This window comes from Gobio gobio (genome assembly GCF_949357685.1).
Source record: "Gobio gobio genome assembly, chromosome: 9".
Lineage (NCBI taxonomy): Eukaryota > Metazoa > Chordata > Actinopteri > Cypriniformes > Gobionidae > Gobio > Gobio gobio.
Genome location: NC_137115.1, coordinates 7,672,375 through 7,696,368, shown reverse-complemented (window position 1 = coordinate 7,696,368; position 23,994 = coordinate 7,672,375). Strand labels below are relative to the sequence as shown.

At 42.5% G+C, this 23,994-nt stretch overlaps 1 protein-coding gene across 1 annotated transcript in view; it reads left to right on the top strand.

The window, feature by feature from the left end:
* The first annotated feature begins 3,939 nt into the window (after window positions 1-3,939).
* mmp23bb (matrix metallopeptidase 23bb) overlaps window positions 3,940-23,994 on the top strand; it is a 40,382-nt gene continuing 20,327 nt past the window's right edge. The window contains exons 1-5 of the mRNA XM_079825251.1: window positions 3,940-4,132; window positions 4,227-4,307; window positions 8,056-8,198; window positions 8,512-8,651; window positions 8,766-8,933. Of these exons, the coding sequence (XP_079681377.1) occupies window positions 4,227-4,307; window positions 8,056-8,198; window positions 8,512-8,651; window positions 8,766-8,933 (532 nt within the window). The 5' untranslated portion in view covers window positions 3,940-4,132. The remainder of the gene's footprint in view (window positions 4,133-4,226; window positions 4,308-8,055; window positions 8,199-8,511; window positions 8,652-8,765; window positions 8,934-23,994) is intronic.

Here is a 23,994-nt window from a genome sequence, read left to right as displayed (position 1 = left end):
GATATCGCCCGCTGCTGTAGACACTAACGTTATCGTTCTTGGTGTCAATGGGCCTTAACACTAGAGTCTGGCCACTCTCCATTGACAAGCGTTAACTTCCTTGAAGGCGGGAACTCTGTTGAAGTTTAAAACTATTAGATCTGCCCAGAGCCACTCTGAATCTGCCATAACCAATCGCTAACGTTTGGTCATGACGTACGTCATCTCAAGCTAGCGCACAACATCATCGTCATCGTTCTCAGACACTCCCTCTGTTCGCTGATTGGACCGGTTAAAATTTGTCTGGAGAAAACCCAGAGAATATACCACAATCCCAGACGCAGGCCTGAAGGAAAGAGTCTTCAGAGTAGGATTGAGTGAACAACCGTTGAGTTTTTTACCTAGCCTATATGTGTACACAGTCTTAATTAGATTTAAAAATATCAGATTAGCAATTTGCGGCTGAATGGTTGCCCAGTCTTTGTTGGTATACAAGGCGAACTTTTGAATAAATGCAGTCTTTTAGGTGCCTATACAAAAACCTGCCTAGTGCACATGAATGTGAAGCCAAACTGCATTGAACAGCCTGTACACCGACCCTGCAGGTCGAAGAAATAAATCCATCATAAGAGACTGACTTCCTGACTTCTCTCCATAGTGATGTGAGAGTAAAAGTAAAGCACTGTGAAAAAACCCAGAACCCTGTGAAGGTCAACCAGACTAATGAGGTTAGGGGTAGAGACTGAGGGCCATTTGGCCATGAATGCCATGTGTTATGCCAAAATCTGCAATTCTACACAATGGATTTTTAATGAGCACAGCTTAAGCATGCTTAATTTGTTGCCCTTTCAAAATGCTCCCTTGCATGTTGACTTGGAATTCGAGCATGATACCAGTGAAACGGCAGAAATGAGGACACTGCCTTTTGGTGTTGGAAGTGAGGTAAGCTTTTCTACTTTTCTTTCTAATGATTTATACCTCCAGAGACTTTTTTTGAAGGCACATGAAGAAGAAAAAAACCCTGTTGTGACTTTATAGGGGTGTTGAGCGAATTGAGAGGTGGAAAGCAAATCCCGGTTACCATTAGGGAAAATCAAGAGGAATTTACAGTAGTTTTACAAAAGATGTTTTTTGGCCATACAACTGAATTTTTGTTGGAGAAATTACTTTATTTTATTTTTATGTTTTTTATTTCAGCTAATTGAATATATATGGATAGGTGGGGTTAAAAGTGTTGGCTTATCAGGCAATGCAGTTTTGTGGTTTAAAGGCACAATATGTAAGATTTTTGGATTAAAATATCCAAAAACCACTTGAACAATGTTATATATTTTGTTGACTTGTGTACTTACATTATCACAAATGTTTCCAAGAATGTTTAAATCAAGAGAAATAAGCAAATTTAACAGTGCGTCACTTATCAATGACGTCATACCCGTGTTATTTTGTAGAAATCATGGAAACACCAAAGACGCTTTAAAATATTGTGTGTTTTATTACACAGGTGAGCAACTGTTGACAGAAAACTAATCATTGTTATTTAGCTCAACACAGTCAGGCTCATTGTTTAAATCTGGTTTTCTTGATTTACCACGAGTGCCATGTTTTACCATGCCTAATATCGATCTATCTTACTGTAGTGTGAACAAGTGTCTCATAGTATCCGCAGAGTGAACGCACAGAGTAGCATTATAACAACTCTCAACACTCAAATGTATGTAATATGATAAAACAGAGCGTTACCCCTCATACACATGAGCAGAAGAAGCGGAAGCGCTCGTCTGTGGCAGAATAAAAGCGGAATCAAGGCGTCATCAAGCTATGCCTTTGTTTTGAATAAACAACCTCTAATTGCAAAAGTTACATATTGTAGCTTTAATGCTGATTTAAAGGGAAGCACTCAATGCAACTCTGTGCAGGTGGAAGGTATCAATTCAGACCCAATGGAAGTGGTTAATGGAGTCCCCCAAGGATCTGTACTGGGGCCATTATTATTTACTATACATTTAAATTCTCTTGACATTAATATTAAAAATGCAGGGTTTCACTTTTACGCAGATGATAGTCATCTATTGCTCTGCTCTTACAAAAAAAAAAACAAGCTCCGAGTTAATAGAGTTGCTTGGTCTTCTCTACTTGCTGTTCGAATTAAAATTATATACAGGTACTAAATGATACACACTATATTGCCAAAAGTTTTGGGACGCCTGCCTTTACATGCACATGAACTTTAATGACATCCCATTCTTAATCCGTAGGGTTTAATATGGAGGCCCACCCTTTGCAGCTATAACAGCTTAAACACTTCTGGGAAGGTTTTCCACAAGCTTTAGGAGTGTGTTTATGGGCCATTCTTCTAGAAGCACATTTGTGAGGTCAGGCACTGATGTTGGATGAGAAGGCCTGGCTCTCAGTCTCCGCTCTAATTCATCCCAAAGGTGTTCTATCAGGTTGAGCTCAGGACTCTGTGCAGGCCAGTCAAGTTCCTCCACACCAAACTCGCTCATCCATGTCTTTATGGACCGACGCTTTGTGCACTGGTGGGCAGTCATATTGGAACAGGAAACGGCCATCGCCAAACTGTTCCCACAAAGTTGGGAGCATGAAATTGTCCAAAATGTCTTGGTATGCTGAAGCATTAAGAGTTCCTTTCACTGGAACAAAGGGGCCAAGCCCAAACCCTGAAAAACAACCCCCACACCATAATCCCCCCTCCACCAAACTTTACACAATGCAGTCAGGGAAGTGCCGTTCTCCTGCCAAACCCAGACTCGTCCATCGGATTGCCAGACAGAGAAGCGTGATTGGTCACTCCAGAGAACACGTCTCACTGCTCTAGAGTCCAGTGGCGGCGCGCTTTACCCCACTGCATCCCACGCTTTCCATTGCTCTTGATGATGTAAGGCTTGGATGAGCTGCTCAGCCATGGAAACCCATTCCATGAAGCTCTCCACACACTGTTCTTGAGCTAATCTGAAGGTCACACAAAGTTTGGAGGTCTGGAGCTATTGACTGCAGAAAGTTGGCGACTTCTGCTCACTGTGACCCTCAGCATGCGCTGACCCCGCTCTGTGATTTTACATGACCTACCACTTCATGGCTGAGTTTCTGTTGTTCCCAATTGCTTCCACTTTGTTATAATACCACTAACAGTTGCGTGTGGATTATTTAGTAGTGAGGAAATTTCCCAAATGAACTTATTGCACAGGTGGCAACCGATCACAGCACCACTCTTGAGTTCACTGAGCTCCTGAGAGCGGCCCATTCTTTCACAAATGTGTGTAGAAGCGTCTGCATGCCTAGTGCTTGATTTATACACCTGTGGCCATGGAATAGATTGGAACACCTGAATTCATTGATTTGTACGGGTGTCCCAATACTTTTGGCAATATAGTGTACAAAGCATTTTTTTTTACCACCTTATCGCCATCTTAAAACTGCCTTTAAATATGCTGCCCATTCAGACTGGAACTCTCTTCAAATTAAATTGAGGCTAAATCATTTGATGTCTTTTAGTAATTTTAAAACACTTATACGTACACTAGAGAAAGATTTAGTACTGTACTTTTATTCATATTTTATTGTGTGTTTGTTATATGTGCATATCTGGGGCCGCCTATATTGGCCAGGACACTCCTGTAAAATAGATTTTTTAATCTAAGTGAGGTTCTCTCCTGGTTAAATAAAGGCTTTAAAAAAAGGGGGGGTGGTGACATCACTCAGGTGACGTGATATGAATATTGGCGTTCCCGAACTTGGGAACTTGAAAAGCTGTAAATTGCCTGTATATATATATATTTGGTCACTGTGAGGAAAATTGCATTCGACGAGAGGACAATTAACACGCTAAGGAAAATAAATACTCGCAGCATTTCGGATATGTTATCGTGAGTGGATAAACATGGGCTACACATGCTTGAAGAGTAAAGGGAGGAGGAGGAGGAGGAGGAGGAGGACATCATATTGGAGCAGGGCGGCGCTTTATTCTCCTGCGGGATCCTTCCTGCACCCTAGAGAGAGCGAAAGTTCAGAGCAAGAAGCAGAAGTGCATTAAATAAAGTCAATTATTCCACTGAAACATTCGCACGAATCTGTCTGTCCGGAGGCGCGAGCACATCTGTCCTCAGCGCGGAGGCGCGCGCGTCTGGATGCGGTTAGTTCTGTGGATGTACTTTCTTACTCAATAATTTATGGATCAAACACAAAGTGGAAGGTAAAAAAGTGGAAGTTGTATGTGTGATTTAAAGATGCGCTGGGTCTGTTCCTGTGCGCTGTTGCTGATGGTGCTGGAGAACGCGGTGGCCGTGCCTGCGTGGACAAAACACACGGTAAGACCAACATCATGCCAACTTAATATTGAGCTTTTTGGTCTAGTCCTCATAAAATAACTGAAAATGGACATTCAGCATAAGTGTAACATCTGACATGCCTGTACGTGATGTTACTTATTTTAATCAGCATTTTCTAAATATTGTATCATTTTTATGCATATATTATCTAAAAAAAAAAAAAATTGTCCCGCAGAGGACTATTGAAGTGGACCGCAGAAAGAAATTATGGTGACACTTTCCTTTGTTCAACACACATATAAATATATAACTTGAAAACATATGGTGCAGGATTTACAAGATGCAAATAATTGCACATTGAATAAGACGTGATTATTGACTGAAGTATTTTCGTACTGAAATAGTTTTATTTGCAACTTCGAAAAAAGTATGTTTGCCCTAAAATCTTACCCATTTGTCACACTCAAACGTGCATTTTTTTCTGGAGAGAGTTGTAAAATCTTTGCAAAGATCAGAAGGAGGAGGAAGAGAGAGAGGGACAGTGTTGAAGGTCATGGGGGAAGGGGAGCTTCACATATGGGTGACAGATATTCCAAACCTCCACAGCTTCTGACGGAGATGATGAGCAGGTAGAAGAGACCAAAACGCTGAACATCTGAGCAGATTGACTTGATTTAGTTCATTTTTTCTTTCTCCAAACGTTCACATATCTGAGATTAGATTATCCCTTGTGAAAAATAAGTACACTTTAGCAGAAATAATATACGTTAAAAGAATATACTTAAAGGTTAGTCTGTCATTAATTACGCACACTCATGCCAAACCCGTAAGACTTTCGTTCATCTTCAGAACACAAAAGGAGATCTTTCTGATGAAATCTGAGAGCTTTCTGTCCCTCCATTGACAGCTACGCTACGGACACTGTCTTTGACGCTTCAAAAAGTTCATAAAGGCATCGTAAAACTAATCCATATGAATTGAGCGGTTTAGTCCAAAATTTCTGAAGAGACACGATCACTCTATATGATGAATTTATGTGACAAAATGAACCTCATTGGTTCTCGCATGTCAAGTGAACATGCTTGAGCTTCTGTTTACCTCAACTGATGTGTGCATTGATCAATGTTTATATGTGAATAAAAGCCTAAATTCAATCTGTTCATCATGTAAAGCGATCGAGTCTCTTCAGAAAATTTTGACTAAACCGCTCAACTCATGGATTATTTTTACGATCTCTATGAACTTTTTGAAGCTTCAAAGTGGTAGTTGCGTAGCTGTCAATGGAGGGACGGAAAGCTCTCATATTTCATCAAAAAAAAATTCATTTGTGTTCTGAAGATGAACGAAGATCGGGTTTAGAACGACATGAGGGTGAGTAATTAATGACAATTTTTATTTATGGGTGAACTATCCCTTTAAGTGGCAACTGAATGTCATGCTTTTGGCCACTTGAACTTAAACTGTCTTTAAAATATGGTTAAAGTGTAGGCCTACTGCTGAAAGTTCTGACAAGTATTTAGGATAAATTAAAACATTCTATGGAAACTTGTATATCCCGTATTAAAATATATTTGCAATTACACATTTTTAATGAAGTTGCAATTCATTAAAATAAATGTATTATTGAATAACAAACTACAGTTAAATTATAATTAAGTACTTTACATGGGCTTTAGTACGTTAATCAAAAGATAAATTGTACTTCTAAGCATGATAAAAGATTATTAAAATGTACTTTAAAGTACAACTTTTAATTTGACATTATTAGAAAGAGCACTTTTTAAAAGTGTACTCAAAGGGATAGTTCACCCAAAAATGAAAATTAGCCTATAATTTACTCACCCTCAAGTCATCCTAGGTGTATAAGACATTATTCTTTCAGACGAATAAAATCAGAGTTATATTAAAAAGTCCTGGCTAATCCAAGCATTAGAATTTGATTCATAGTTGCTCTGTTTTTGAAGTCCATAGAAGTGCATCTATCCATCATATAACTGCTCCATGCGGCTCCGGGGTGTTAATAAAGGCCTTCTGAAGCGAATCGATGCGTTTGTGTAAGAAAAATATCCATATTTAAAACTTTATCAAGTATTGGTGGTGGTTGAGGAGATTCCCCCTTCTATGTAAAAAGCGCTTTGAGTGAGTGCCTAGAAAAGCGCTATATAAATGTAATAAATTATTAATTAAACTTTTGGCCGACCAAAAGTTTTTTTTATAGTTTTTTATAAATCTAAGATTTGAAGTACACTACAAGTGCACATTCAATACATTTAAGTACACTTCTTTTTAATAGGCATAAGCTTAAATATCTGAGCACCTGGATGGAGATCTAGCTTCCTACATTGATTCATTTGAATTCAAACTCACCTGAACTTGGAAATCAAGGTCTCTTGGTGCTTTCAAGTCATGTCAGAAAGATGGTATTTACGAGTTGAAAATACCAGTGGAAAGCTCAGGATTTTCTTTAAGCCCTGATCTTTAAAGTTGGGGTCGTGTCAGTAACAAACGTGGTGGAATAACACACTAGTTACAGGTATTTAGCAGTGACATTGTCTGTATTAGCTGTATTTTTGTGTAGTTAATTAAAACCCTCTGGGGTTCTTCATTTATGGGTCACACTCAGGACCTTCGGGTCAAGAATGACCCGGAGGGCGGGATTAAGATAAAAAAGATTTGAGTAAAATCAATGAAATATATTTTTGTTCAATAATATTTTTTCTTTTCTTTTTTGGTGTTTTGAGATAATTTTATGATTTATAATTAATATTTATGCAATAATTATGACCCATTTTTTCCCATTGAATATGATAAAAATGTATATATATATATATATATATATATATATATATATATATATATATATATATATATATATATATATATATATATATATATATATATATATATATATATATTATTTATTTTTTTTTTATTTTTTATTTTTTTTTATTAAAGCTGTATTTAATTTTAGAGTCAAGCCTAGGCCTCATGAAAGCAATTTTTTAAATGAGATCGGTGCCATCCGGTGGACACATTGAGCATTTTTATCACGCAATAGCACATTTTTACCACTATAATAGATCTTGCGTTTTATAAAAAAATTCTAAAAATCGTACCTTCGGGTCAGAAATGACCCCCATAGGAAATGAATGGGAAATTCGTTTTTTTGTGCATACAATCTACAAATCAGCCAGGATGCAGAAAAAAAGGACTCAACAGTGAAGGGGTGAATCTCTAAAACATCAAGAGTGCAAAACAGACAAAAAAACCTCACACACTTATACACACAAAAACACATGCACACACAAATTAACGCGTGTCATTACAAAACCTAATTGTGTTTTGTGTGTGTGTGTGTGAGTTTTTTTGTCTGTTTTGCCAATTTCCTATTCATTTCCTATGGGGGTCATTTTTGACCCGAAGGTCCTGAGTGTGACAATTTTTTTTACAACCACTTAGACTTTTCAAATCCTGTCCCCAATTTTTCTGGGTCTTCATATACCAAGTACCAATAAAGTCACCAAGTTTCGGACCATTCCGATAAAGCTACAATTTTTTAAAAATTGTATTTTAAAAAACTCGGGTCAGAAACGACCGAAGAGCCCTAGAGGGTTAAGAGAAGGTACACTGCCATCTTGCTCTGATTAAAATGACTTGAACACACCTGACGTCAGCATAAACATGACTTCCCGACTCGTAAATACGACTTGAACACACCATGTTAACAATCTACAAAATAAAACACACAATATATTAGCTTCTCTTTTTCTATCTTCCTCTCTCTCAGGTGGCCAGTATTCAGCTGCATAAACCATGTGCGCAGGTACCAGCACCTGTGGACACCAGGTCTCATCGAGGTCCGGCCCGATCTAAGCGCTATGCCATCAACCCTCTAGGATACAAGTGGGAGCATTTCAACGTCACTTACAAGTGAGAGAGACACAGGAGACCACCAGGAAATCAATAAACACATTCATTGAATATACTTTATAATGGCTTTCTGGAGGAAAGCCTTTCTATTAATGGCTATGATTGGTGAATGCTTAAAGTATGAACAGGAGGTGGACAAAAGAAGTAATCTGGGGTTCAGATGATAATGGATATTTTGGGAACAGCAGATTGATTTCAGGAGTGTTGGGCTTTTGTAAATGTGCTTTCTGATTGATAGCAGACACAAAGGCTCTTTGAAAGCGTGTCATCCGTTTTTTTGGCTGGAAGTAATTTGTGTTTCTCCCTCTTAAAGGATCACGAAGTTCCCCAACACACTGAATAAAGATGATACCCGCAAAGCTATCAGCATCGCCTTCACGAAATGGAGTGATGTTTCTCCTCTGACTTTCACTGAAATCACCAACCTCAACAAAAGTGCTGACATCACTATAGGTAAATAAATCTGCAGGAAAAGAGCCAAAACATCAGGCTTGTGCACTTTGGCAGGCTGACAGATTATTTTATGCAGTTTTTTAATCTCCCCTTTTTTGCATTTTTCTGAGACAGGGTTCTACACGTACAATCACACCGATTGTTGGTGGTCTCCATTGCACCCGTGTTTTGACGGACTGAACGGTGAGCTGGCCCACGCCTTCCTTCCTCCACGTGGCGAGATCCACTTTGACAACCATGAATTCTGGATTTTGGGAAAGTCTCGCTTCAGCTGGAAACAAGGTGCTGATCTAATACATTTATTTATGAAAGTGGGTGGATGTGCTCATCAGAATACAGATATCGCTCTGCTCAATGATTATACACATTTACATTACATTTAATCAGTGGCGAAGAAAGTGTAGCCAACTGGGAACTCAACTAAGTTTGTGCGCTTAAAAAGACAAGGTAACTGAAAATGACATGAGTATGACAGTGGGCAACTGAGTAACATGTTCATTCAGGCTACAAATGCACACTAAAGAATATCTGACAGCTGGATTTGACTAAGTCTGCAAGGTTTGTGAAATTAAATGTTTACTAGATATTCAAAGATTTGTTTAAATGATATAAATGCCCATTTGCTGAATGCTGATGGTAAATGATAAAGTATTAATAGTGTTAGCCTTTCTGTTGCTAATAATATAAAAACGCTATAATCATTTTCCGTATGCAGTTCACTTTCTTTGTTTATCATTTCTATCCAGTAACGTATTAGACAAAACTGTTCAACAGAGACCATAAACCATAAATGATAAATGAAAACATAAATGAAGACGGAGAGTCCGTTGCGGCGTCAAAATTTATTACGAGGACATAAAAGATCACAATCTCTAGGATTCGCTTGAAAAAAAGTGGTGGAGACAATATTGACCCTGACAAAAAGTGGTGAACTGGCAAATTCCGCCTACGCATTTAATAATTTAGCTTAACCTTTAAAAAAAAAAAATCCAAATCGACAAATGAGGAGAACAATAAAAGCAATCAAACCAACAATAGGGCAACAATATGCTGTGAAAAGTCCCAGTTAGTCTATCACAGAACACATAGCAATTAGTTTTTAAAAAAAATAGATATAGGGTAACACTTTAGAATAATGGTCATTAGTTAACATTAGTTAACTACATTAGTTAACATGAACTAATAATGAACTGCACTTATAAAGCATTTATTTATCTTTGTTAATGTTAATTTCATCATTTAGTAATGCATTATTCAAATCTTGTTAACATTAGTTAATGCAGTGTAAACTAACATGAACAGCTGGATTTATATTAACTAACGTTAACAAAGATGAACAAAAACAGTAACAAATGTATTGCTCATGGTTAGTTCATGTTAGTTAATACATTAACTAATGTTAACTAATGATCATTATTCTAAAGTGTTACCAGATATAGAATAGTATGTGACGTGTTAGGTCATGTGTTGACGAAAAAAATATCGTCTTCAGCAGTTTCTTGTAAGTGGCTAAAGACCCAGCAGCTCGGGTTGAGTTAGGCAGGTCATTCCACCAGCAGGGAACAGTCCAGGGAAAGGTCAGGGAAAGTGATTTTGTGGCTCTGGGATGATGGCACCACAAGGCGCCGTTCACTTGCAGAGCACAAGCTTCTGCAGGGCACACAAGTCTGAAGTAGTGAGTTAAAGGAACTCCACCGTTTTAGAAATCTGGCTTATTCAACTTCTTTCCTACATTTAGATATGTGGGCAAATGCATTTTTGTCTCAGTGCATGCATTGTTTTAGTTTGGCAGGTTCGCCACTTGCTTAGCTTAGCATAATGAATGGAATCCTATGTTGCCAGCTAGCATGTCGCGAGTAAAAGTGATAAAAAAAACCCAAATAACCCCCCACCTAATTTCTTCTTGTGCCCTGCGTATTCACAACGAGTACAAATAGCGATGCAGATTAAGAATAGGCGATTTCCTAGGCAGATATTAACTTGGGACTATATTATGGGGAAGCACAGGCGAAGCACTGCTACTTGGGCGCAGAGATATCACGCAACACAGTCTTTGGAAATCCCCAAACTTCCGTCAACAGACCGGCGTGCAACGCAACAAAAAATGGGGGAGGGGGGGAGTATAACATACCGGCGTGACCTGCACCGAGTGTCTTATCTTTTGAATACGCAGGCCACAAGAAGTAAATTGGTGGGTTTTTTGTTTATTTTTTTTATCACTTTTACTCGGGGCATGCAAGCTGGCAACATACGATTCCATTCATTATGCTAAGCTAAGCTAGCGGCGACCCTGCCAAACTAAAACAACGCATGCACTGAGACAAAAATGCATTTGCCCACAGAATTTGAATAAGCCCTATTTCTAAAAACGGTGGAGTGTTCCTTTAAGGTATCGGGTGCAGAGCCAGTGGTCGTTCGGTAGGCAAACATCAGTGCCTTGAATTTGATGTGAGTGGCTGTGGCAACCAGGGATGTAGTGGAGGCTAAACGCCGTTTACGCACCTCCCAAAATTCGGAAATTGCGTTTACCCGCCTCCAAAGTGCGTTTATCCACCTCTAAATTGAGTTTATCCACCTCTAAATAGCCTACAGTTCCTAAGCCATTTTAAATTAAGCTTATGTCGTTTTAATTTCATATTGTTCATTTTCATTGGTTGTTTGTTGTACGGTTAGACGAAGTCTTTCATATTGCGCTGCAACTGTCAGTGTGAGTAGTGGGAAGTTCGGATCATTTTACTGACTCGGATCTTTGAGTCTCGTTCAGCAAAATGAACTAATCTTTTCTCTTTCCGTCTCTATGGGACTGACAGGAAGAACAAAAGACTCGGATCTCACCTGTCGATTCAGAATCAGAACCGATATGTTGCTTAATGTGCATGCGCGGTCAACACAAAATGAACGAATCACTCTCTGAGACAACTCGGTAGTCCAGAGTCATATTAAAGATTCGTTCAAAATGAACGAATCATTCATGAACGACACACAACCAAGATTCAAACATGGATATCCGGCAATTTTTTAAGCGCCGTCAAGACAGTAGCCCTCCTCCTAATGCCAGCAAACGGGCTCGGCTACAAGCCCAAAGTGAGTGAGCTCGGAAAACAGTAACGTTACTAAACTTTATGTTTTTAGGGTTAATTTGGTTCATGGTTAGATTCATGCCACTGACTCAACAAGTCACCTCTTCCTTTTCCCATTAGCCAATGTAGGCCTACAAGTAAAATTCAGGATACATTATTATCAGATCAATAACTGGATGTAATTATATGCATTCTCTGGTATTTAAACCACTGAAAGTTTGTGACAACAAGCTCCCTTTGCTAGTCAGCTAGCTAGTTATTGTTATCGCTACAGCCGTTCGAGGGTACGGTAAACGTTTCTATGGTAATAACAGCGAGTTGGACCAATCAGGCGTCGCTGTTAAGCTTAGGACTGTGGGTAGTGTAGTTCCCTTTCAAGGGAACTTGCGCTGCGTCAAGCGCTGCGGGAACGCCCCTGCGTGATGCGTCATGAAGCACTCGTAAAATCAGTCCAATGGTGTGGCTGGACGTCGTAGGTGGGTGACGTCATAGACCAGGAAGCTATAAAGCAGCCCTGAACCAGACAATGTCAGCTTCTGTGTCTTCACAAGCGCTCCATGTGAAATCGTTTGTCCTTGTATGAAAGAAAAGTGTGTGTGTCTCTCAAAAAATAAGAAAAAAATGTCGAATCAACAATTCAGACAGTGTGTTACTCCCTGCCCTCGTTTCATCACGGGTGGGGATACACACTTGCTCTGTGTAATGTGTTTGGGACCGGAGCATGCACAGTTAGCTCTCGAGGGGGCTGGCTGCGAGCATTGCGAAAAGTTATCAATGAGAACTCTCCGGTCCCGCCGTTCGCTCTTTGAGGAGGGCGCTTCGGCTCGCGTTCCCCAGGGTGCAGGTCCCGCTGCTGCTGAGGCACAGCGAAGGCTTTCATCTTGGGGTTCGCAAATGGATCTGACGGCGGGGTTAGAGACGGGTGATCCCCTTTCTCTGCCTTTACCCGTCAGACCCGACGCTTCAGTTGCCGAGTTAGAAGCACGCTCTGCGGTTTCTTCTGCTCGCGCTGAAGTGCAGGTGCAGCAACACTCCAGTTCTGAGGAAGTGGATGTTGTAAGCCTGGATTATTTAGATGAGGTTTCGCCGCCTCAGTCACACGCTCAAGAGGAGCTTTTGGAGGTTGTGACTCGCGCTGTTGCCAGGTTGCAAATAGACTGGCCAGCCGAGACTTATGAAGCGCATCAGCCTAGTAAATTAGATGAACGCTTCCTTCCATCTAGATCACAACCTCCAAAGCGGGGCTTGCCTTTTTTTTCCTGATCTCCACACCGAGGTGTCGAAATCATGGAAAAAACCGGCATCATTCAGACCATTCAACCCCAATACAGCTGCTTATTCAAACATAGTGGGGTTGAAACAGCATGGTTACGCGGTGATGCCGGGGGTAGAAGAGACGTTCGCGAGCTATCTCTCTCCCCGTTAGAACAACATCAGCTTTAGTGGGTAGGGCTTACTCGGCAGCAGGTCAGGCAGCCGCATGTCTCCACACGATGGCGGTGTTGTAAGCTTATCAAGCCGACCTGCTGAAAGACATTGATGATGAATGTGAAGAAGTGGGGAGGGAAATGATAGCTGAGATTAGGAGAGCTGCTGATTTGTCTCTTCGGGCCACCAAGGAGACGGCTAGATCCATCGGCCGTTCTATGGCAGCCCTGGTGGCCACGGAGAGACATCTCTGGCTAAATCTTTCAGAGATAAAAGATAGAGATAAAAAGTTCCTTCTCGACTCTCCTATCTCCCCTGCTGGCCTCTTCGGCGACTCAGTCAACACAGTCGTCGAGAGGTTTCAAGAGTCTAAAAAGCAGGCGGCTGCGTTTCAAAAATTTCTCCCCCGCAAATCTCATGTCTTTGGGGCTGCTGGGGAGCAGCCCCGACCGAGTACGTCCTCTTCTCACAGAGCGCAACAGCGAGAGAGTGTTGCCACCCGCGCTCCCCCACAGAGAGACTGGGGGCGGGGTCAGCACTCTCAGCCGAGGTCTTCCCGAGGTAGAGCAGATCTGAGGACTGTTATTATCTCTAGGAAGGCCTCGGCGAAGAAGTCCTGACGCCAGAGGCGTCACACTTCGGATGGCAGTCCCCTCCGGGGGGAAGCGGTGTGTCGAGGCACCCGTCTCCTCTCGGTGCCATCAGGGGGCCGTTCTGCCAACCCTGCCACCTCGGGTGCTTCAGGGCGCAGCGGTCCTCAGCGAGCGCAAATCTCCACGTCCGCCCGGAAACGTAGCGGCGCGGGGATGCTCGCTCCCTCCAAGGAGGGTCAAAAGTGGGTCAGTGCGGTTGCTTCCTGCCGGCACGCCGTTTCAGGACACCGGGCTGCTCACACTTCAAAATCCAGAGGCCAGCCCCGAGGGGCTGGTTCCCTTAGTAGATTTTCTGGCAGCGTGGAAACTTCTGCCAAATATCTCAGATTGGGTCCTGCGCACAATAGAAAATGGGTACAGAATACAATTCGGGTCACACCCGCCCATGTTCAACGGGGTATTATCCACAGTGGTAAACCCCGAGCAGGCTCTGGTAATGGAGCAAGAGGTACAGACTCTTCTGCAAAAAGAGGCTATAGAGCGGGTCCCTCCCCACTGCAGAGAGTCAGGGTTTTACAGCCGGTACTTCATAGTTCCGAAGAAGGATGGAGGACTGCGTCCTATTCTAGATCTGCGCCAGCTAAATCGGGCAGTAAAGAAACTAAAGTTCAAAATGCTCACGCTAAAACAGATCATGTGTCACATCAGGTCCGAGGACTGGTGTGTCACAATAGACCTGAAAGACGCATACTTTCACGTCTCCATCCTTCCTCAACACAGGAAGTTGCTCAGGTTTGCTTTCGGGGGCGAAGCATTCCAATATCGGGTACTTCCATTCGGCCTAGCATTATCACCCCGCACCTTCACAAAATGCGTGGATGTAGCTTTGGCTCCGCTGAGACTCCAGGGCATCCGCGTATTGAATTACATAGACGACTGGCTGATCTTAGCAGAGTCGGAACATCTAGCGGCTCAGCATCGAGATGCTGTGATCGCTCACATGAAGAGGCTGGGGTTAAGGCTAAACACAAAGAAAAGCATGTTATCTCCACAGCAGAACGTCACTTTTCTGGGTGTGCTATGGGATACGAAAACCATGAGGGCTCGGCTGACGCCCGCTCGGGTGAATTCGATTCTACAAGCCGTATCCAAGATAAAGCTAGGCCAGTCACTCACTGTGAAGCATTTTCAAAGACTTCTGGGTCTGATGGCAGCAGCGTCCAACGTGATACCTTTTGGCCTGCTGTACATGAGGCCCTTACAGTGGTGGCTCAAGACCAAGGGATTCTCCCCGAGGGGAAATCCTTTTCGCATGATCAAGGTCACGCGGCGGTGCCTACGTGCCTTAGTCATGTGGAAGGATCCTTGGTTCCTGTCCCAGGGTCCGGTGCTGGGGGCTCCTTGTCGTCACTTAACGCTAACGATGGATGCATCCCTCACCGGCTGGGGGGCGACCATGAGTGGTCGCTCAGCCCAGGGTCTGTGGAGCGACCAGCAGCTCTCCTGGCACATAAACCAGTTAGAGCTGATGGCAGTGTTCCTGGCACTCAGGCACTTTCTCCCAGACATGAGGGGCCATCATGTGTTGGTTCGCACGGACAACACATCGGTGGTCTCATACATAAATCTCCAGGGGGGGTTACGCTCGCGCCGGCTATGGAAGCTGGCACATCGAGTCCTAGTTTGGGCCCAGGGCAAGATGCTATCGGTCCGAGCAGTGTACATCCCGGGGTACCTGAATACGACGGCAGACTCCCTGTCGAGGCAGGGAGTGGTGCCGGGGAGTTGGAGACTCCACCCCGAGGTGGTGGAGCTCATATGGAACCGGTTTGGTCAGGCTCAGGTGGATCTGTTTGCGTCTCAAGAGACAACGCACTGTCCCCTATTTTACTCCCTCACACATCCAGCCCCGCTGGGGTTGGATGCCATGGTGCAGACGTGGCCGAGGCTGCGTCTGTATGCCTTTCCCCCTCTGGCATTAATACCAGGAGTGCTGGAGAGAGTACGCCGGAACGGGGTTCGTCTGTTGCTAATAGCCCCGTTTTGGCCGACACAAGTTTGGTTGTCAGACATTATATCTCTCCTCGAAGGTCCCCCGTGGGAGATTCCGATCAGGAGGGACCTTCTCTCCCAGGCGTCGGGGGCAATCCTGCACCCGAGGCCGGAGTTGTGGAAACTGTGGGCTTGGCCCCTGAGGGGGCCCAGCTCGTAGACTCAGGTCTTTCTGCTGAGGTAGTTCAGACCATGTTGCACTCCAGAGCCCCCTCCACGAGGAGGCTGTATGCCCTTAAATGGAGAGTCTTTGTAGCTTGGTGTTCTAACCATTCTCTAAACCCAGTCAACTGCCAAGTCAACTCAGTACTGGATTTTCTACAAGAAAAGTTCGCTTCAGGGTTATCCCCTTCCACCTTAAAGGTATACGTGACGGCAATATCGGCCTATCACGTCCATCTGGATGGTGCATCGGTGGGGAAACACCCATGGGTTATTCGCTTCCTTCGTGGTACTCTGAGGCTAAGGCCTGCGGCACGCTCAAGGGTGCCGACCTGGGATCTGGCTGTGGTGCTGGAAGGTCTAGCTTTGGCCCCATTTGAGCCTATTGAGGAGGTGCCAGAGAAGTTCCTCACGTTAAAAACTGTGTTTCTCTTGGCTATTTCCTCTCTAAAGAGAGTGGGGGATTTGCAAGCACTATCTGTTTCCCCCTCCTGTCTTGAGTTTGCGCCAGGAATGGTGAAAGCTTTTTTATATCCAAAAGAAGGATATGTCCCGAAAGTTCCTACGAACGTGGCGGGTCCTATAATGCTGCAGGCCTTCTCTCCGCCTCCCTTTGAGAATCCAGACCAGGAGAAGTTAAATCTGCTCTGCCCAGTAAGGGCACTAGATGCTTATGTCCACAGAGCTGCCCTGTGGAGGAAATCTGAGCAACTGTTCGTCTGTTTCGGGTCCCCAAACAAAGGGAAACCTGCATCTAAGCAGACATTAAGCAAGTGGATAGTCGAGGCTATCTCACGCATATGAGTCGGCCGGCCAACCTTCACCACTAAAGGTCCGAGCCCACTCTACTAGGAGTATGGCGGCCTCTTTGGCTCTTCTGTCAGGAGTCTCCCTGCAGGAGGTATGTGATGCGGCAGGGTTGTCCTCTCCGCACACTTTTGTGAGGTTTTACAACCTTGATGTAGCCTCTACTCCAGGTTCTCGGGTGCTTGTAGCTTAATGTGCGCTATAAATTTCACATGTACAGGCATTTGAGAGTTATGGCGGCGTTGGTATTGTGTTCCTGCAGCGCTTGACGCAGCGCGAGTTCTCTTGAAAGGGAACGTCTCAGGTTACGTATGTAACCATGGTTCCCTGAGAGGGAACGAGACGCTGCGTCGCTTAGCCATACTCCCAGCACGCCTGTGACCGACTTGTTCGACTTTTTCAGAAGCTGACATTGTCCAGGTTCAGGGCTGCTTTATAGCTTCCTGGTCTATGACGTCACCCGCCTACGACGTCCAGCCACACCATTGGACTGATTTTACGAGTGCTTCATGACGCATCACGCAGGGGCGTTCCCGCAGCGCTTGACGCAGCGTCTCGTTCCCTCTCAGGGAACCATGGTTACATACGTAACCTGAGACGTTTTTCTTACAGACCTCTAGCTACAGAAGCAGAAACTTTCGTTTCACAACTCGTGGTCAGTCTACCTCAGATGTTTTAGACATTATGGCTGATAATCTAAATCCTTATGGAGAAAAATCAATGGGAGTTTTACTTCCTGTTTGCGTCTGTAGATTTCTCATAAATTCATCAAAAGTTTACATTCTAAATGCAATCGCAAGCGATCGCTGTCTGCACCCTGTCATCATCAACACAAAGCTCTCTCTCTTCTTCACCAAATTCATCCTTCTGTCGTTAATCTGCACCTGCCTCATTAGCAATTGGCAAAAACTGTAACTATTTTGATATTTGATTAGTCGGCTTGAGTAATTTTTTAAGACAAAAGTAAAATTATTTTACAGCTTTTTTACAGCTATTTTACAGATTCCAGCTTGTTTAATGTGAATATGTTCTAGTGTGTTCTCTCATATGTGACAGTAAACTGAGTTATGGACAAAACGAGACATTTGAGGACGTCATCCTGGGCTTTTGGCAAACACTGATCCACATTTTTCGGACATATTATAGACCAAACAACTAATCGATTACTTGAGAAAATATTCAACAGACAACTATGAAAATAATCCCAAATCTAATCATTATGTACAAGTGCATTGCATTGGAACCCCTGGATATAAGCCTCCCCTCTCTATCTCTCTTAAATATTTTTGTTCTCTCTGAGAACAATAGCTATCATCAGGATACACTATACACCGGTAGGCAGTGGCCCACCTTACCGTGACCACGATGCGGTCACCCAGAATTTATAGTTTACCCACCTCTTTTTTTACCACTACACCTCTGGTGGCAACCAGTGCAAATTGATGAAGAGAGTGTGATGCGCTATCTTCGACTCGTTAAAGACCACTCTCACTGCTGCATTCTGGATCAGTTGCAGAGGTTTGACAGTACATGCTGGATGGCCTAGCAAGAGAGCATTACAATAGTCCAGTCTGGATAGAACTAGAGCTTGGACAAGGAGTTGTGTAGCATGCTCTGATAGGTAGGGCCTGATCCGCCTAATGTTGTGTAAGACAAGTTCTAGCAATGTGGTCTGCGAAGTTTAACTGATCATCAATCACAACTCAGAGGTTCCTAATCCTGGCTGACCTGGAAAGAGTTATGGATGATGAATCTAGCCGAATGCAGAAGTTTTGGGTTTGCTGAGACTACAAGCAGTTATGTTTTCGCTAGTTTGAGTTGAAAGTAGTGGTCCTTCATCCAGCAAGAAATGTCTGTTAGGCAGGTCGAGATGCGAGCTCCTACCATCGGATCATCTGAGATTTTAGAACTTAGAGCTTTTGACAAATAGGTGGCGCTATTATGATAAAAATAGTGTGAATGATGTGACTTACTTCCAGTCCAGTGACCACAAGGTCCTTAAAGGGTTAGTTCACCTAAAAATGAAAATTCTGTCATTAATTACTCACCCTCATGTCGTTGGACACCCGTAAGACCTCCGTTCATATTCGGAACACAAATGAAGATATTTTTGTTGAAAGCTGATGGCTGAGAAAGGCTTCAGACAGGCCTCCATTGGCATTCAGTACATTTACACTCCCAAGACCCATAAAAGGCACTTAAAACGTTGTTACAAAGTCCATCTCAACACAGTGGCTCTACAATAATTTTACGATGCGACGACAATAGTTTTTGTGCGCAAAAAAAAAATCAAAATAACACCTGCCTCCACGACGCATGCGCGAGAATATGACGCAGATCCGGCGTTCGGACACATGACCCAGAAGCGATTTGAGTGAGCATTTCATGGATTCCCGAACGCCGGTGTTCTGTCGATTTGTCCTACCTTGTCAGATTTTGCTACCTCCCATTAAAACAGCAGGTAGCACGATTCGACAGCAAAAAATGCTGCCTATCAGATTGTGCTGCCAGCATCACATTCATCTGATTTGAGGCTTTATTAATATCCATACCTACTCCTACCCTGAACCTACCCTTAAAACTATTTAAATATTTTAAATAAATAAATATTAAATATGGATGTAAAATGCTACCTATCAGATTGTGCTACCAGAATCATATTAATGTGATTTGCTTTATTAATATCCATTAATATCCATACCTACCCCTATCCCTACCCTAAACCACCCTTAAAATGTAAATATAAAAAATAAAAATAAAAAATATTGATGTGGGCATGCGCAGTAAGCCTTGGTAGGACAATCTGACGGGTAGGATGAAATGTCAGGACACCGGCGCTACGTCATATTCTCGCGCATGCGTCGTGGAGGCACACACGGAAGACAATAACAAGTTGGATAAAGTTGTTATTTTGATTTTTTTTTGCGCACAAAAACTATTGTCGTCGCATCGTAAAATTATTGTAGAGTCACTGTGGTGAGATGGACTTTGTAACGACGTTTTAAGTGCCTTTTATGGGTCTTGTGAGTGTAAATGTACTGAATGCCAATGGAGGCCTATCTGAAGCCTTTCTCAGCCATCAGCTTTCAACAAAAATATCTTCATTTGTGTTCCGAATATGAACGGAGGACTTACGGGTGTCGAACGACATGAGGGTGAGTAATTAATGACAGAATTTTCATTTTTGGGTGAACTAACCCTTTAAAATGTCTGACCTAAATCTGAATTCTGTACATTTTTAGTTCAAAATTCAAGATTACGAAAATGGAAAGCATCAGTTGACGCAACCAATCACAGTTAGTTTTGTTCCCCGCCATGTTTAGGGGTGTACTGCAATGACAGACCGGCGTGCATCTATAAATTATTCATTCAAGCACCTTGTTCAAGTTTAACAATGGAGCCGCAAACTTCACATACTTTTGAAAATCCAGCGTTTAGTTGATCCTGGTGCTCATTGTCACAGTTGTTTAACGTGACGGCGTTCTCCTTCCACAAGGGAGTTTGGAGTCACAGCATTTGTTTCTAGGCGGACTATTAAAGAACGCAACACACACATCTCGTGGACATCCTGTAGAATTCAACCAATCAGATGACGACTTCGAAACTCCGGAAATGTTTCCAGAAAAACGTGCCATAAGCCCGGAACACACCAAGCCGACGGTCGGCCGTCGGGTAGTTTTCGTGCAAGTTGGTTTTCATATGCTATTTTTAGGCTATTTTAATGTTGAATTGGTGTCATTGGTCAGTAGGGCCATCTGATCATTCTGATTGGCTGTTCAGCTAGCGAACCAGTGAACGAGAAAAAAATGACCGTCTGTGGTGAGCAAGCTTCTGAGTTGCTTTGTTTATATCCCTGTAGCTCTTCCAGTTTCCCACTTTAAATATTGAAAACAGACTACTGCCACCAGCTGGTACGGAAAGGTATTTCCTCTTACACAGGCGCAGAACGGACGTGCTACTTGGCCGTCGGATGTCGAGTGTTAATAGACTATTAGGTTTGGGTTAGTAGAATAAGTTGACGTAGTTGCCTAGTTACTTATAGTCAGTTAGAGAGCATCAAAATGAAGTGTTAACAGATATTAAGCAGACATTCTGCTAATACTCTATTGAGAGTTAGTTGACATGTAGTTGCAAAGTTACTTGTAGTTAGTAGAATGTCTAAAGAGGACCATGAAAATAAAGTGTTTTACCGTTTTTGTTTTATCTAGACCATTTGGTTCGGTTCCAAATGTATAAGGGCGTTTTCACACCTACCTTGTTTGGTCCGGATTTTCGGACTTTTCAGTTTGGTCCGAATCAAAATTGCAGGTGTGAAACCTCCCCCGTACCACGGTCTGGACCAAACAGACGAAATTTGGTCCGACGAAAAGAGGTAGTCTCGGTCCGGATCAAACTGAACAAAGGTTCGGTTCGTTTCTAGTGTGAAAGCATTTTCTGTATGGTTCGGACTTTCAGACCATTTACAGGAAGTTCCTGTTTATGTTTAAATATTATAACGTTATTTTTAAATTCAATCTAGGCTACATTGATTATGAAAAGTGAAAATATGCGCAATATGTCAGTAGACAGAAAGTCAGAAATAATTTTGAACGAAATTTTGTATGATTTTGCTTAGAAAGCATTTCTTTAATGGGAATTTCGTTTTGTATAAATTGTATCTTAATTTTAATCAACGTTTAATCAGATAATTGCCTGGATTTAATAAATAAGAAGCAAATAGTCTATAGCAGACAATAATCGCGGGAGCGATCACATGCTTTACACATGAACTGGAGCGGGTCTCAAATAAACCGAAACTCAGCAGGCTACTTGCCTCACAAACATGAGAAATATGTGTATATAAAGCTTGAAATGTCCACTTTTAAACGTAACGAATAAAAAACAGTCAAGCAATGCGCACTGTTCAATAGTGGCAACGATATGCGTCCGTTCATTCAACTTGTCAAAGACGCTGACGTCAGACGCACGTCCGTTTACAAACCAATCAATGTCCAGATGCCGCCCACATAGATGATGACGAGTGGACATGTAAAGTTCTTTAGTCCGCTCACATAATTGCAATGTGAAACCAAACCAAAACTAACCGAATATATAAAAAGTATCAAAACATGAACTTCGGTTCGGACCTTGGTGCGGACTTTCAGGTGTGAAAACGCTCTTAGTTAAAACGTACATACAAAATTGGACTGTAGGTGGTGCTAGAGAGATTGAGAGGATTTCACAGAACACTTTCAAGATGGCTGCCACAAACATTTGTCTAGCTTGAGATGCCTTTTTTAGGGCCCAAGCCCTGAAAGGGCGCAGAGCCCTATTGTTCTTCCTCAGATTATTCTTTGTTTTTTTTTTTTTTTTTTTTTTTATTTTTTTTTTCGACTTCTCGGGTACTTTTGGGGCACTTAACATGCTCGAAAACTCTTGAAACTTCGCACAGGCGTCGGAATGCGCGGCCATCAGAGCCGGGCTGAAGCTGGTACCCGGGCGTGGCAGGGGGGCTCGACAGCGCCCCCTTAAGTGGGGTCTGAAAACTTGGTCCATATATCAAACACACTTGCACGTACATGTATGAAACTCGGTACACATATAGACCTCATCGGGCCAAACAACTTTCGTGCTCATAGTTATGCGTCAGCCCAACAGGAAGTGAGCTATAATCGGTTGTTCGGAAAACCCATGCTCTGGAATTTAATATACTCCTCCGAGGCCATTGTTTCGATCATCGCCAAACTCGGTCAGCATGAAGAGAACATATCCAGGATGCTAAATTGCGAGCGGATTTTTGATATCTCAAATGGTGTGGCCGTGGCGAAGCAACGAATTTATGGCGAGAAAAGGGAAACAGGAAGTGTGTTATAACTTGTGCAAACATTGACTGATTTGGATGAAACTTCAGCTGTGTGTTTGTTGTAAGAGGCCGATCACATGGATATGACTTTTGTGAGTCAAAGTTATAGCGCCACCAACTGGCAGCAGGAAGTGTGTCACTTTCAAAAATGCTTTGAATCACCATCTTATTTTCACCCCATTTACTTCAAACTTCATCAGTATAATGTGAAAACATGAGAGATAGAGACGTATGAAATGGATTCCTGAAATTTCAAATACTGTTGCCATGGCAACGTGTCAAAGTTTAATAATCTTTTGGCTGTTCCGAGGCTCTTAGCATGCTTGAAATTGCTTGAAACTGCTTGAAACTCAACACACACATCAGAGATGTCAGTCAGTACACATGGACAAAGCCTCAGAAACGGGCGGGGATGAGGGGCTCTCTAGCGCCACCTTTTGACAAAAGTGAAGGGCTTCGTTTCATCTACAATCACCAAACTCAGTATATATATTGACCTCATCGAGCCGGACAACTTTCTAATTTACAGTCATTAGCTCCGACCAACAGGAAGTCAGATATTTTGGTTTGAAGGTAAATTTTTGGTTAAATCGGGGTCTGAGTTTTTACGTTCTCCTCGTAGGCGTTTTATTCAATCTCCACCAAACTCGGTCAACATGAAACAAAGATACTGAAGATGCTAAAATGTGAACGGATATTGGATATCTCAAACGGTGTTTCCATGGCGAGGGATTAAATAAGGACAAAAAAGGGGAACAGAAATTCTCTGTCTGCTGCTCTCCCCTCAATGAACACAAGATGGCAGCATTGTATTAGTTTTGAAGCAGGATAAAAAAAAAACTTGTTTCTCTCTCTCTCTCTCTCTCTCTTGTTTGTGATTTATGAGGACACAAATTTGTATAATGACATGGGTATTACACTGGTATTACAACGTGTATGTGTGTGTGTTTAAAAACATACTAAAACAATGTTTTATTAAAATGTAACCAAATAGCTTTAAAATAATCATACTATTTTTCAGATCAATATATTTATTTTATTTAATATATTTCTTCTGAATATTTATTCTCTGTCTGCCCTCCCCTCACTAAAGGGTGGCAGTGTTGTGTTATTTTTTAAACTCTCTTTCTGTGTGTGTGTGTGTGTGTGTGTGTGTGTGTGTGTGTGTGTGTGTGTGTGTGTGTGTGTGTGTGTGTGTGTGTGTGTGTGTGTGTGTGTGTGTGTGTGTGCAGGCCCGTCGCGACAAGGCAGGCAAACCAAGCAATTGCTTGGGGCCTCGAGCTGGCCTGGGGCCCCAAGACAGCGACAGGTTAAGAATAAAATGAAACGACAAACTGTGTGAGCGCCCCATTGATAGTCAATGCAGTAAAGTGCAATGA